We start from the raw sequence: 16,543 nt of genomic DNA, 5'->3' as shown, positions 1-16,543 counted from the left end.
TTTCTAAGAGGTAATTGCGAATTCTGTTAAGCCTAAAGTGTGACAGACAACGTCAATGACAACAATAATGGCGTACATTGAAGCTAATATTTATTTTGTATGAAAAATTAAAAATTTAAAGACTTTATAATTTTTAAAAGTCACTGAACAAATGTTGATCAGTATAAAGAGAATAGTCTACAGTTCAATTCTTCGCCTTTGTTACAGGCCCCACTCTGTATATAGATACGATATGGACCTTAAATGTCAGTGCAGCGTCAAAGGCATCAAAAGCATAGATTAAGTAAGGGAAAAATTAAAACTCCATACATCAGTAAATGCAAGTTATTTGTACATTTAGCGTCATCCACGCGTCAATCACGCGTCATCTAGCGTAAATTATCAGTACTTCTACTTGTCAATAGATGTCGCGACGAACGAAAAGTGCTCAACATTTTTTAGCTAATATTACAATTGTATTATCAGTAATAATACTAATATTAAGGCGTTCTACATGACATCAAATATCTCCAAACGGCCTCTACGTGTTGGATATATATCCCCACGCATGCCTTATAAATGACCGGGCTCGAAAGACCCGAGAGTTTAAAAACGGAGAAACTAATATTACAATTGTATTCCCCGTGTGGTGACGGGTTCCCCGTGTGGTGACGGGTTAAGAATTTCACCACCCCCTTTCTTCCCGTAGGTGTCGTAGAAGGCGACTATGGGATATGGGTTAAATTGTGGCGTAGGCGAGAGGCTGGCAACCTGTCACTTCAATGTCACAGTTTCGTTTTCTTTCAACCCCTTATTTGCCAAGAGTGGCACTGAAACTTGAGTAGTTGCATGTGCTTTGCCTACCCCTTCATGGGATACAGGCGTGATTGTATGTATGATTGTATGTATGTATTATCAGTACTCTGTTTTCAATGTCGTCTGCTTGTAATATAAATTCGTCAACTGTTTTTAACATTATATTTTTGGCAGACGCGACACTGTTGACACCGAGTGTCGAGTAGTGGTACCACAGAACTTTATTTATATAGAAGAAACAAGTTCATCTATTTGTATAGGGGCCGAGCGTGTCAAATTTTGTACTGAAGTTGTTTCTTGCCTGTAATTTTAAATATGTCTCAGGCTCTTGATTGTTCATAATTTTTGTGTTGTTGCAATTGAATATCACGTAACGAGGCATCTTTTATGTTTTGATTGACTTCAACTTACAAAAATTGACGCCCGAAAGCTGCAAGCTGCGATTAAAGGCGGACAACTCAGTGGATTTCACTGAGTTCATTTGACACGCTAAGTAGATACGTTTGCTTGATCTATGGTATATATGACATCTGTGAGTGGTACTGATAATTTACGCTAGCTGACGCGTTATTGACGCGTGATTGACGCGTGGTTGACGCTAGATGTCACTACAAATAACTTGTATTTACTGATGTTCGATAAAGCCGTTAGCTATGCCAGTTAGTGTGGATCGTTTTTGGCAGTCAATAACAAATATGTATTAAGAGGAGCACTAAGAAAGGATTTTTCAAAATTCACCTCCTAAGGGGGTAAAATGGGAGTCCAAAGTTTGTATGGGGAAACAAGATTAGATTAGTACGCGCTGAATAAGCTAGTACCTACACATTAAAATATGAAGTGTCCCCATCCATACTAATATTATAAATGGGAAAGTGTATGTGTCTGTTTTTTTGTCCGTCTTTCACGGCAAAACGGAGCGACGAATTGACGTGATTTTTTAAGCGGAGATAGTTGAAGGGATGGAGAGTGACATAGGCTACTTTTTGTCTCTTTAAAAGCTTTAAAGCTAGTATAAAATAAAATCGTACAGATAAACTTAGAAAGTACAGCCATATCTACATCCTACAGGTATGATGCTATCAAGACTATACGTGTCTTGGCAAAATGACAGTAAAGTTACACTTTGGGTACGAATTGCCTGATTTCTTATGATTAAAACAGACGTCTTCAACCTTTTTGAATTTTAGTGAAAATTAAATTTTTAACCGCCGCCTCAAATCTCAAAGGAAGGGGTTCTCAATTCGTCTGTATTTTTAGGGTTCCGTACCTCAAAAGGAAAAAACGGAACCCTTATAGGATCACTTTGTTGTCCGTCTGTCCGTCCGTCCGTCCGTCTGTCAAGACCCTTTTTCTCAGGAACGCGTGGAGGTATGAAGCTGAAATTTATATCAATTAGGTACTCAGGTCTACTGTCCCTTGAAGCTGTGAAAAAATCAAACTTCTAAGCCAACGCAATCAAAAGATACAGCCGTTTATGCCGCAAATTTTCGACACTTGCAAGGGAATCAAAACCTACAGGGTGCTTCCCGTGAACTCAGAATCTTGAAATTTGGTACGAAGCAACGTCTTATAGCATAGATAAAGGAAAAATTACGAAAACCATAAATTTTTAGTTACATCACATAATATATATTTTTTTTAATAATTTTAACCTTACTACCCATTTCCTCATAAACGCGTAGAGGTATTAAATTGAAATTCAATTATAGATAAATGATATGTGTTAATATAAAATAAAGGATTACTTAAACGATAAAGAGATCTTTGTCTTAAATTTATGCTCCTCGGCCTCCTCCATCTTTCCCCATTGTAATGTTATGAATTTCATTTTGCAATAAAATACCATAGTTATGACTCGATTGTCGTAATGAACGAACTTTGTAAACCTTGCAGGTTTGTACGGAACCCTCGGTGCGCGAGTCCGACTCGCACTTGGCCGGTTTTTTTTTTTATGTTTGTTCCTCGATATCTCCGTCGGTACTGGACCGATTTTGAATTTTTTTTTTTGATTGATAGTATATGCATACAGATTGGTCACATTTTTCTCAGAACCCAGTTCTGATGATGGGACCCTGGAGAAATTGAGGGAACTCCTCAAATCTGAAAGGCATACATATGGTGATTTTTGTGTTTTTAAAGGAACAGCATACATTTACGTACGGAACAGTGACATTTGGTGCAGTGGAACTGCTGGTGATGGTCAGAACGGAACTCCTCAAATCTGAACGGCACGCTTATAGTGACTTTGGTATTTTTATAAGAACAGCATGCACTTACGTCCAGAACAGTGACATTTGGTGCAGTGGAAGTGCTGATGATGGTCAGAACGGAACTCCTCAAATTTGAACGGCACACTTATAGTGACTTTGGTATTTTTATAAGAACAGCATGCATTTAAGTTCAGAACAGTAACATTTATTTAGTTATGTTTGTTAAGCATATTGAGTTTTCTAGTCAAATTTTGTCAAGCTTCGATTTCTTATAATCGGATTCATGAGGAATTCAGGAAACTCTTCAAACCTTAACGGTATACGTATATTGATTTTTGTCGCCATCAAATAATTAAAGCATTAAAAGCAGTTTAAAAAAATACCTACACATTTCTACATAATCCAACATTCGCAAGTAGCTTTCACCAGAACCCCAAAGGCGGCGGTTTTTTTTTCTTAAAAATTATTGCTCATTTATATAGTAAAGTAATTAATAACAAATAAGTATCTGATACAAAATATCCTTCACTAAATATTCATAGCAGCACTTAGTTATTACTCTATGTTTTTAAAAACTGTTGACGAAAATCATTTAACAATAACAATTTCTGGCAATAAATATAAGGTACGTGTAGAAAAAATTGCATAATTGAGTTAAGAATGAACCTTGACATTTTAAAAATCTTAATGTCAGTTGAAAATACCAAAAACTCATTGTTACTTTTTTTTACTTTTTGATACATTAATGATGTCATTTGCTAGATGTATTTGAACTGATTGTTCTTAACCTTTTTCATTTGAATATTCCGCCTAATAAAGTAATTTATTTAATACAGAACCCTGGCCCTTGGAGCGCAGAAAAGAACACATTACGCCACTAGTTACACATCAGTCTGTCTGTCACAGTCTGTTTCCTCTTGAGACACGAAACGGAGCATTTGGGGCCCGACTGCCCTCAATTTCTTGCCATGCTTAATGGTTTTTAAGTGTTAATAGTTAATAGTGGCATTTATCCCGATTTTACCCTAGTTTTAAAGTACCTCACAGTATTCACGTCATAAATAAATAAAATAAAATAAATAAATAAATATTATAGGACATCCTTTTACACAGATTGACTGAGGCCCACAGTAAGCTCAAGTAGGCTTGTGTTGTGGGTACTCACTACCGACTGCGCCAGACCGGTCGTCATCTATTCGAAAAGTGTACATTTTCTTCCCTTTTTAGGAATGGCACTGTTCATTGCTGATAGGAAGGGTCCGCTCCCTGGTCCGCTTTGACAACTAATACCAAGGTTTCACACATAATATTTCGCCAACATACGGTTTCCTTGAACCAAGCGTGGGCGTGTAGGTAACCTTAAATCCTACACGATTCAAGTAAATTCGTTATGGAAGTATCGGTGTTGCAATCTTATTCATTTTACAGGTTTTATATACTTAAGTGGTTATACGGTCATCATAATCCTTGCGTTATCCCGGCATTTGCCGCGGCTCATGGGAGCCTGGGGTCCGCTGTGACAAATAATCCCAAGTATTGGCGTAGGCACTAGTTTTACGAAAGCGACTACCGTCTGACCTTCCAACTTGAAGGGTAACTAGGCCTTATTGAAATTAGTCCGGTTTCCTCACGATGCTTTCCTTCACCGAAAAGCTACTGGAAAATATCAAATGACATTTCGCACATAAGTTCCGAAAAACTAATTGGTACGAGCCGAGGTTCAAACCCGCGACCTCCGGGTTTAGTTTAGTCGCACGTGTTTACCGGTAGACCACAAGCGCTTATACACTATTGCAATCTGCACTATTGTTACTAATCTATTAGATATAGGCATTTAGTGTCCACCAAAATGTTTAGGTGAGCATTTCTTTGTTATGATATTAAAAAAAAAGTGCTATTTCTACTCAGAATTACTAGATTTTTCAATTCTAATAGTTAAAAAAAAAATCCCATACGATTTTGTCTTATTTTGTTACCATTTCCTGTACATGTTTTATGGGGTAACAAAAGAGGAAAGTAACAAAAATGTATGGAAATTCTGGGACCCTTTTTTTCCCAGTGAGATTGAAGCTTGTATGGGTAAACAAGAAAAAGTTTGACTACTTTACTCGAAACTTCACAAGAGGATTCGTAGGCATATGACTAAATACAGTTTTTTTTTGAAAATGTAACCCCTAAAAGGGTGAAAAGGGGGCGATAAAGTAAAAAAACAATATGTTTATCGTTTTTATGGTTTATCGGGTCGCTGATCACGATAAACACAACGCTTTTAAAATCTAACGAGGCGGAAGTGAAATACCTTCTCCCCTGTGGTGCAATGGGGTTTAAATATCAAAAAAATATATAAAATAAGAAACTGGCCGACTGAGTGACTGACATATCAATGCACAGCCGAAACCGCTGGTCCTAGAGATTCCAAATTTGGCACGTAGGTTCCTTATAAGGTGTAGAGGAGCACTAAGAAAGGATTTTTCAAAATTCATTTCCTAAAGGTGTAAATTGGGGCATAAAATTCAACGTTTGTATGATTAGTTTTAGTACGCGGGCGAATCCGCGGGAAATAGTTAGTACAGGATAAAGCAATATGACCAAGCTATAAAATTATGTTGAATAGGGCTTCAGGTATAAAGCAGTAGTTGTAAATCTATCCATGGACACCAATAAATAGGACATTTCTAATCTTCTACCATTTACTTTCAAATTTATTCAGAAAACTTGCTTATTAAAAGGACTATAAATAGATTTAGATCATAAACGTCTGATACTGATAACTAGCAGTAAAGCATATAAATAACAGTATTATAAGTATAAAGGCCGGCAACAGACAGTTTAAAATTCATAATCTTAATTAAAACCGGCCAAGAGCGTGTCGGGCCAGGCTCAGTGTAGGGTTCCGTAGTTTTCCGTATTTTTCTCAAAAACTACTGAACCTATCAAGTTCAAAACAATTTTCCTAGAAAGTCTTTATAAAGTTCTACTTTAGTGATATTTTTATACTTTTTAAACATATGGTTCAAAAGTTAGAGGGGAGGGGACACACTTTTTTTCCTTTAGGACCGATTATTTGCGAAAATATTAATATTCTCAAAAAACGATATCATTAAACCCGTATTCATTTTTAAATACCTATCCAACAATATATCACACCTTGGGGTTGGATTGAAAAAAAAAAAATCAGACCCCACTTTACATGTAGGGGGGGGGGGAACCCTAACAAAACATTTTTTCCCACTTTTTATTTTACCACTTTGTCAGCGTGATTGATATACTTATTGGTACCGAATTTCATCTTTCTAGTGCTAACGGTTACTGAGAATATCCGCGGACGGACGGACGGACAGACATGGCGAAACTATAAGGGTTCGAAAAAGAGTTGTATGCAATCTGTCAGATCAATCTGAACTTACTGTGGGACTTAGTCAATCTGTATATTCTGTATAATGATACCTACTATATATATTTATAGTTTTACTAGTTTATTCCCGCGGCATCGCTCGCGTTAGAAAGAGACAAAAAGTAGCCTATGTCACTCTCCATCCCTTCAACTATCTCCACTTAAAAAATCATGTCAAGTCGTCCCTCCGTTTTGCCATGAAAGACGGACAAACAAACAGACACACACTTTCCCATTTATAATATTAGTATGGATAATGCATATAAGTTATTGACACACAAATTTGTATGTAAAAAGATTTTTTCCATGTGTGTACATTTTTTCGACAGTTTATTTGACTATGTTAGCTACCAACGTTGTTTGTGTTATGTTTTGTTATTCATAATTATAGTAACTATTATAATTATAAAGTATTTTTAAACGTAAGTACTTTCATAAATACAACATCTCATACATGTACTAATATAGCTGTAAAAAATCTATTTTTTATCCCGTCATTGTATAAATTTTATGTTGTTTTTTTCGCGCATGTTATTTATAATATACTAAATTCATTTAAATTATTCTTAATTTTGTGGATTAATTTAGATATATATTATTTGAATCGTATATTTCACATCACACACACTAAAACCTATACAACTTACCACATAACACAACAAAAACAAACCAAAATCCAGTAGCGCGCAACCTTTTTTCGCCCAAAAAAATTAAAATATTTCACACGATCCGATCGTCATTTTTTGTCGAACGTGCCGCAATGAGCACTGTCGCGACACTGTGAACGTCGTGACAAGAAAACTGTGAACTAAAGTAAGGGGTACTCAACACGCCACTTTCGTTTGAATTAATAGGCATTTTATATTCATATTTGTCGCACGCGTTGTTTAAGCGGGTAATGACTGTGGTTTTATCGGTTTAGTTGGTTTTTCTATCGGTTTTTGTCTGATCTTGAGTGTGAGGTTATGTAATGCATTGTCTTTGGAAGATGGGAAGGTAATATTTGTCAATGTATGTGCCTAAATTTTAACTACTCGTATTTCAACGAAGTGACAGATTCCGATGGGAATATTCGAATGACTTGTTGTGTTCATTCAATTATTGATGGTGTACATTTAGGTTCTCCATTTGCGCATAAATTTATTATTTCGTACGTTATCCATACTAATTTTTTAACAGGGAATGTGTGTGTGTCTGTTTGTTTGTCCGTCTTTCGCAGCAAAGTGGAGATGGTTTTTAGGTGGAGATGGTTGAAGGGATGGAGAGTGACATAGGCTGCTTATTGTCTCTTTCTAACGCGAGCGAAGCCGCGGGAAAAAGCTAGTAATCTTATAAATGTTAGCTCGTACTGCCAACATATTAAGTACATCACCTTTTGAATATTGTAGTGTCGCAAGATATTTAAAAATCTTAAACTCGAAAACAACTACCAAGTTACTTCCGTCCGATTAAGTTCTAGGTACTTTTAGTATCACCAAGATTTAAAACAATACATACTTGGGACATGATTTAAAGTACTGTTTATCTTTCTTGTCAACCTTTGAATAAATAAAAAATTTGAAATATAACCATTATACACAAATTGTCAAATATTGCATTGTTTTCTTGAGGACGTCCATTTTGAACGTCGTTGCCCTAGCTTCCCATAAATAAACGATAATCATTTATTATATGTAAATTATTAATATTAATAAATAAAAGCATACAGTTACGCACCCCTGACTACCGGCGAGAGCGATGGAAAGCTGTCTCCGGTTTTACTTTTTAATTTTTATATTTAGATCGATCGACAGTTGACCACTTCTGGATATGACGATAAATATTAGAATACTTACAAGCAATGAAAATAGACCAGTTTATATGGAATCCGTTTACTTAGTGACCTATTTTAAACTAGCGTTTGCTCTTCGCTTGCGCTAAATTCGAAAATTGCAGAATGATCCACCCACCATTTTAGGGCAGTGGGGGGTTAGAAAGAGACAAAAAGTAGCCTATGTTACTCTCCATCCCTTCAACTATTTCCACTTAAAAAATCACGTCAATTAGTCGCTGTTTTGCCGTGAACGACGGAGTTTGAGTTTTTGCCCTTCACAAAAAAGCTAAACAGTCCGACACAGATTATTTTATTTTTATTAAGATTCTCAAATTTCGTTACCATTGATTAAGTTTTGAAGGAGGAAACAGTCGAGAGCGGAACTTCGATTTTGAAAGATTTTTTCGCAATATCTTTTACCTGTGTTGTTCTTAATGGACAATTGTTTTTTCGATAAACCTAGTTTATAACACTAGTATACTAAACTAGAATAGGGATGACGATTACATAAAAAAATGGCATTCTGTTTAGTCCGTCAGTTAGATCGTCCAAAAATACTGAACACATATTTTTCACTTTTTCTAATTAATGAAAAAATACAAAGATATAGAGCATCAAAGTTCCGGAGTGAGGGCTTGTGACGTCACTTCTAAGTAAAAATTGTACCTAGGCGTGACGTCACGCGAAACTTCAACGCACTGTACCGTCGTTACTTTTCGTTTACGAGAATAAAGAAAAAATACGTGTCTAAAATTTTTTGATAATCTAACTGACGGACTAATTAGTTTTTTAGCCGCCTCGCCTGTTCCTAGCAATGCACGGACGAGAAGTTTCCAAAGTTGCAGAACTTTCATCATGAGAATTTTCGGTAACTTCTGAGAATGTTCTCGAGAACGAGAATTTATCAGAATATTTGATTGATTTGATTCCATGATTTCGTCGGACTCAGCAAGTCAAGACGTAGTCCCGTGGTAGTGAGCTGGCTTCGTATGCCGATGTTCTCAGGTTCGATCCTGACAGCGATCTTTTTTTTTATATATATATTTTGACATGACCAAAGACAGGCATCAAGAAATAATCGTTCGGTAATTTAAAAAAGTCAGGACTAAAACTGTGAAGTCTGAAAGTCGAAATATTCCCTGAAGTATAGTAAGAATTTAAGCAACTTATTGGTAACTTATCACTTATCAACAAAATAGATAACTGTAATAGACAATATTATATGTATAATAACATATAGTTTTATATTATGCCCATTTAAACTTTATTTCAAGTATATTATCTCGTTTAAACAATAAATTTCATGTTGCAGGAATGTTCTGCGAACATTCTCAAGAATGTTTCCGCTTTTTGGAAATGTTCTGCAATTTCTACATTACTACCTGTTCCCAAATTGAAAGGCCTCCTTTCCATTTTAGCATTTTCGCTCCTGTACCGTCTTAAAAAGCATAAAAAATAAGAAAGTAAAGCCTATAGACCCGTGACCTTAGTCTACATGACTGAGTCAAACCGGACACGGCTTTCTCGATTATGAAACATATGGCCAACATAACATAATAGATTATTATGATATGATGTCGTAATACGTTTAGTGGTCAAGCTACAATGTGAGAGTGATATGTGTTTAAAAGGAAAAGAAGTTAGTAGGGGAGACTAGGTAAGGACTTTTGTAGTTACTCACAACAACATTTTTACATGTCTCTGTTTAGCCCGATGGTTGACTGGTAGAGAATGCCATTAGGCATTAAGTCCGCCATTTGTACATTTTTGTTTTATTTGTGCAATAAAGTTTAAATAAATAAATAAACATTAAAGATGAATGCACTGCCTATAAATGTAAACTTGAAAAAAGAACAAATCAAAAAATATTCAATAAAATAATTTGATTTGTTCCCTATTTGGACTGCCTGTAGTTTAAAAAATTATTTATTTACATGAACACATTTACATACCTCTAATTATATAAGAAACTAAGACTAAACTTAAAAGCTAGTTAATGTCTAAAATAGGCCCTTGAGACATTGTACTAAGGATACTGGCGACATTTCCTCGCTGTATGTTGATACGTTGTGCGAGGAAGTCGTCAGCACTTCGGTCACCAGTTACCTCAACCGTTTACAAGACGCTATTAACTGTTTTACTTAACTTTTATCCATTTTAACACTTTTAACACATTAATTGTAAGAGGTTGGTGGGGGTAAAAAGTGATGTATATTGTGGATTTGGTAATTTTGTACATAACGCTATAAAGTGACTTAAAGCCCGACTAGAAATATATGACTAGGCGCCATCTTGCGGAATTTCATTAGAACTATTTTCTTCATACTAAACTGAACTGTCGCCCCATGCACCAAAATAACAGCGCCCTCCTGACAATAGTCATATATTTCTGGTCAGGCTTTAACCTGATAGTAATAATAAAAAAAATTGGGTTTCGAAATTGCTACGGCAGATTAAGGAAATACGTACATACATACATACATACATACATACAATCACGCCTGTATCCCATAAAGAGGTAGGCAGAGCACATGAAACTAATAAAGCTTCAGGGCCACTCTTGGCAAATAAGGAGTTAAAAGTAAATGAAACTGTGGCATTGCAGTGACAGGTTGCCTGCCTCTCGCCTACACCACAATTTAACCCATATTCTATAGTCGCCTTCTACGACCACGGAAAGAAAGGGGGTGGTGAAATTCTTAACTCGTCACCACACAGGTAATATGTACGTGTAAATAAATATTGAATGAACCTATAAGTTTTAGTATTTAAAATGTTATTTCTTCTATCATTTATTCTAATCATGCGAATCCAATACCTCTTTCGAGTAACTACACATTTAGGACCGTCGGCTCCCCAGCTATCACGTAATAGTTATGATAAATGCTTATTATGATATGATTTCGTAATAACTGGTCGGTAAAATGCGGTGAGAGTAGTTATTTTTACTGCCCAAGTTTTTTTGTGACACAAAATATGTCTTTCGAGTTTTTTTTTATTTGACAAACGAGAAATAGTTTGGTTTAAGAAAAAAAGTGAGCGATATTTATTTTACATATAAAAGTAGTTCTATTAACTATCTCTTATTTTTCCCTTTTTAAACTAGATTTACTAATATTTTTTAAACTTTCTGGCTTTTTTAAACTGCTAGGCTTCGCCCAAGACAATTAGTCGATTTTATGTGCGTGACAAGATAAACATTTAAATAATATACAATAATTTAATATTTAAAAAAAATCTTTGGATGTATCGTAATTTGGGGTGAGTAGAGGTCGCGAGGGGAGTTGGGTGTCGAACCCAGAATTTCGTTATTCACCTGTTTCTAAATTTTTTTGGGTCAAGAAGTTCTAAATTTGGGCATTTCTTTTTTTTGCCACTTTTATGAAATGTGATATTTTTGAAAAAAATTACGAATCACTAGCTTTTTAATCTTAGTAAAAAAATTGTCCCATACGATTTTTTTCTTATTTTGTTACCATTTTCCGTACATGTTGTGTGGAGTAACAAAAGAGGAAAGTAACAAAAATGTATGGAAATTGTGGAACACTTTTTTTCTCCAAGTGAGATTGAAAGTACTCGTGATTCGAGTACAATTGACCTAAAATTCCCTAAAATAATCAACAAAAAAAATGGCAAAAAAAAAGAAATGCTTATTTAATAATACCTATACTCCTAAAGTCAGTTTTGACCCAACTTACCCCAAATTACGGTATTATGTTTGATAGCATGTTAGGTCTAACAATTTTATTTAAAAATATTTTAAGCGGGTTACTCACGTATTAAGTCGATATAGCGTTCGACATGTTTCGGCTGAATTTCGAGAGATTTTAAATATGTATGAGTCTCACGGGAGTTTTATAGTTAAAATTTTATTTAAGTACACATTTAGGTACTCTCGACAATATTTGTGTTCATAAATTTCGTAATGTAATGAAAGTAATAAAATGTTTTATTATAGTTTGTGGTCTCAAATAAAATATCCAGGCACATCCATACTAATATTATAAATGGGAAAGTGTGTGTGTCTGTTTGTTTGTCCGTCCTTCACGGCAAAACGGAGCGACGAATTGTCGTGATTTTTTAAGTGGAGATAGTTGAAGGAATGGAAAGTGACATGGGCTACTTTTTAGGGTTCCGTAGTCAACTAGGAACCCTTATAGTTTCGCCATGTCTGTCTGTCCGTCCGTCCGTCCGTCCGTCCGTCCGTCCGCGGATAATCTCAGTAACCGTAAGCACTAGAAAGCTGAAATTTGGTACCAATATGTATATCAATCACGCCAACAAAGTGCAAAAATAAAAAATGGAAAAAAATGTTTTATTAGGGTACCCCCCCTACATGTAAAGTGGGGGCGGATATTTTTTTTCATTCCAACCCCAACGTGTGATATATTGTTGGATAGGTATTTAAAAATGAAGAAGGGTTTACTAAGATCATTTTTTGATAATATTAATATTTTCTGAAATAATCGCTTCTAAAGGAAAAAAAAGTGCGTCCCCCCCCTCTAACTTTTGAACCCTATGTTCAAAAAATATGAAAAAAATCACAATAGTAGATCTTTGTAAAAACTTTCTAGGAAAATTATTTTGAACTTGATAGGTTCAGTAGTTTTTGAGAAAAATACGGAAAACTACGGAACCCTACACTGAGCGTGGCCCGACACGCTCTTGGCCGGTTTTTTGTCCCTTTCTAACGCGAGCGAAGCCGCGGGCAAAAGCTAGTAATCTAATAAATAATACCTTTTATTTTTAAGTAATATCAGTAAGGGCCAGTTGCATCGACCAAATTTAACAGACACATCATCGTCAGGCAGCAGACGTCTATGGAATTTCTCATAGATTTTTTTTTAACTAACGCTTTAATGGTGACAGACGGATTGATGCAACCGGCCCTTAGTCTCCATATCCATCATTTAGATGTCTGACAGTCCTCAACTGAGCGTTTCTCCAGAAACTTCCTTCCCCGTACAGCTAAACTGTGGAATGAATTGTCGCCAGCGGTATTTCCGCACCGATACAACCTTCAAACCTTCAAGAAAAGAGTGTACACCCATCTTAAAGGCCGGCAACGCACCTCTAACACTTCTGGTGTTTCCGGTGTCCATGAGCGACAGTGATCGCTTACCATCAATCCACCTGTCTGCTCGTATGTAATGGTAAATCATAGGTCTATCCTGGTCTATCTTAGTATTTAATTCGTCATAACTTTTCTTTCAACCCCTTAATTGCCAAAAATAAGGGGTTGACAGAAAAACGAAATTGTGACATTGCAGTGACAGGTTGCCAGCCTCTCGCCTACGCCACAATTTAACCCATAACCCACAGTCGCCTTCTACGACACCCACGGGAAGAAAGGGGGTGGTGAAATTCTTAACCCGTCACAAACCCGTCAGCCGTGAGTGCACTGAGAGAAATTTGCATTGTGAATTTAACAAGTTCGACTTGTTGCGGTTTATCCGTTTGAATCAGCCAAACGTATGTTTAAAACAATATGTGTCAGGTTGTTTTTATAAAATCGACTTGTTGATTCAAATATATAGCCGATTCAAATGACAAGTAGCTTGTTGTTTGAACCAAAGAGCACGTAGGCGCTATTTTAACCAAAAAACTTGTTGAACGAACATGAAAACTGGTTGTATTTTCTCTCAGTGTGGTTTCATGTGCTCTGCCTACCCCTTCATGGGATACAGGCGTGGTATGTATGTATTGCCAAAAATGGCATTGAAACAGATTAGTTTCAAAGTATGGCTTCTATCATTAAATATTCGATATACTCTACAAGTTTTGAATATGTAATTTAGCTAACACGTGTTACGCAAAGCATTACGTAACTCAATGCAAGTTCAAGTTGACAATCGATATGATAATTGTCAACCTTGTGGTAAGGTTATTTTGTTATATATTTACCTGTTAAAAAGGTTATTTGCACGATTCGACATTTTTTTTTCTTACACGGATCAACTTAGCCCCAAACTAAGCAAAGCTTGTACTATGGGTGCTAAGCGACGATATACATACTTAAATAGATAAATACATACTAATATACATAGAAAACATCCATGACTCAGGAACAAATATCTGTGCTCAACTGCTCATCACACAAATAAATGCCCTTACCGGGATTCGAACCCAGGACCGCGGCTCAGCAGACAGGGTCACTACCGACTGAGCCAGACCGGTTGTCGTTTAAGATAAGAATAAGCTCTAGACACGATCTCATATCCAGTACCCCTCTATTGGAGTTCGAATCGGACCAGGCATGTCAGATACACGGTGTGATAATGAAACCATAAAGAATACTGAAGATAGAAATTCAAAACGAGAGAAGAACACAACACACTTTTTCTTGTCTTTTATCTCAAACTAGTGTTGCGTTCCTGCTGGTGAGTAAAATTGCCAGAGCTCAACATGTGATGTGTCAGGGTCGGCAACGATATAGTATATAAAATACGGTTAATAAAGTGATTATAAAAAACGTTTAATAAAGTGATCCGTTAGAATCTATCGGTTAGATAATATACACCCTGTTTTTTGTTTTCCGTTAAATTCGACACGTAGCTAGGATCATTATCAGGAACCACCTTGTATATTACTTTTAGTTAAATTCGCAAAAAAAAATTTCATCATTTTCATACATAATAAATGAATTTATTAGTGTGAGAGATCCTTAAGAATAATATTCAAGTTAGTGTCAAGTGATTGACGGCACATGTCAAAACAAATAACATTGGGAAGTGGTAAAGGCTGTCACACACGTGTTCAGTAATTATCTTTCTTTTTTTAATAACTCGATAACCGTAAGAGTGAAGACGCTAGTTTCTTAGAGAAATTAATTGTATTTGATCTAAAGAACTTTCCCTTAAAGTTAACGGAATTCAATAAAAACAGGGTGTATTTTAAGATCCAATATGCAAGTAAACATATTTTGTACTTACATCCAATCTCATCGAAGAACTTCGACTTATGTCCACTAAGTTCATATTTAGTTTCATCTATTTCACTCAAAGTCACAGGGTTCTCTACTTGATTGTCACTCACTTTAATATCAGTCTTAAAATCATCACTAGGAATCTTTATTTTATTAGCTGACTTAAATTTCAAATTTTTCAACTGTCCATTTTCATCCAAAATCGTAATGTCTTCATAATGATTCACGCTATCAGTATCTTTCCCTATATTTTTAATAATATCAGAATTAAACTTACTTTCACTAATAAGTCTGGAAATAACATTATTTCCATTTGGATTTATAAAGTTTTTAGAGGCATATAGATTTTCATTCACCGTATCAACATCTTCACTTTTGACATTTACTATTGTTATTAAAAATATCACTTTTATCAATTTAATCATACTTTTTTCTGTTCTTAATCAACCAAACCACTTTTCTGATTTAGCTTTTAAAACTTTTGCAACCAAAAAATACACCTAGGTATCTATCGGTCTACTTAAACACACTTTAGACGTATTACTTTTAGAGTGGATTATTAAAAAAAAACACAGTTGTCTATGCTCCTTGAAAAACACTCTCTCAAAACAGAACACAATCGAGTTTGAATTCGGAAAACCGCGCCGTCATCGAACACTTGAGCGCTCTATTTTCGAAATGCGCGTTCGATTTTTAAAAAGCGAAAGTGCTGTTCGGCCGGCGGTTAGGTGACGAATATCGGCCGGTAAAGACAAGATTCGGAGAAATGGCTGTTTGCATAACTTATTGTATGTAGGTATTGGTACTTGCTATTGCTACTTGCGTCCGGGTATTTCGAATCACCCAATAGCCTAGTCAAGATAGGTACAGTCACTCTTATGGCTCTAGAAATAGGATTGTATCAGATGTTTTTGCCGCCTTCTTTTTAGGGTTCCGTAGTCAACTAGGAACCCTTATAGTTTCGCCATGTCTGTCCGTCCGTCCGTCCGTCCGTCCGTCCGCGGATAATCTCAGTAACCGTTAGCACTAGAAAGCTGAAATTTGGTCCCAATATGTATATCAATCACGCCAACAAAGTGCAAAAATAAAAAATGGAAAAAAATGTTTTATTCATTGAGGTATAATGTACTAGAGAGGACACGGCGAACAAAAAGTTTGCGCCACAAACATAAGTCCAGTGGACTTATGTTGCCTCAGTCAGTCTCTGCGCGTGGTGGGAGGAGGTTGTCTCTGACTGCACACAAATAAAATGAAAAAATGCCTTCCTGTGCTATAAGATACTGTTGAAGTCATACGAGAAAATCTAATAAAAGTGAAGGTGTCACATTTCATCGGTTAGTAGACAAGCTATTTTGATCTAACTTAATTTAAGTAATTATTATAATGAAGGGACGGGCTCCTTAAAC

General features: G+C 35.8%; 1 protein-coding gene across 5 annotated transcripts in view; it reads right to left on the bottom strand.

The window, feature by feature from the left end:
- Nucleotides 1–15,820, bottom strand: part of LOC125238655 (serine proteinase stubble-like) — a 69,484-nt gene extending 53,664 nt beyond the window's left edge. Inside the window, exon 1 of one of the 5 annotated variants that reach the window (XM_048146040.1) lies at nt 15,145–15,820. In XM_048146040.1, the coding sequence (XP_048001997.1) occupies nt 15,145–15,562 (418 nt within the window). In that variant the 5' untranslated portion in view covers nt 15,563–15,820. Of the gene's footprint in view, nt 1–7,046; nt 7,240–15,144 lie in introns of those variants that run through there. The other 4 variants (XM_048146043.1, XM_048146041.1, XM_048146042.1 and 1 more) reach the window with 4 other exon arrangements.
- Between the last annotated feature and the right edge of the window lie 723 nt (nt 15,821–16,543).

The sequence above is a fragment of the Leguminivora glycinivorella genome, chromosome 24, assembly GCF_023078275.1.
Source record: "Leguminivora glycinivorella isolate SPB_JAAS2020 chromosome 24, LegGlyc_1.1, whole genome shotgun sequence".
NCBI lineage: Eukaryota > Metazoa > Arthropoda > Insecta > Lepidoptera > Tortricidae > Leguminivora > Leguminivora glycinivorella.
Note: the sequence above shows the minus strand (reverse complement) of the source record. Positions and strands in the feature narration are given on the sequence as shown.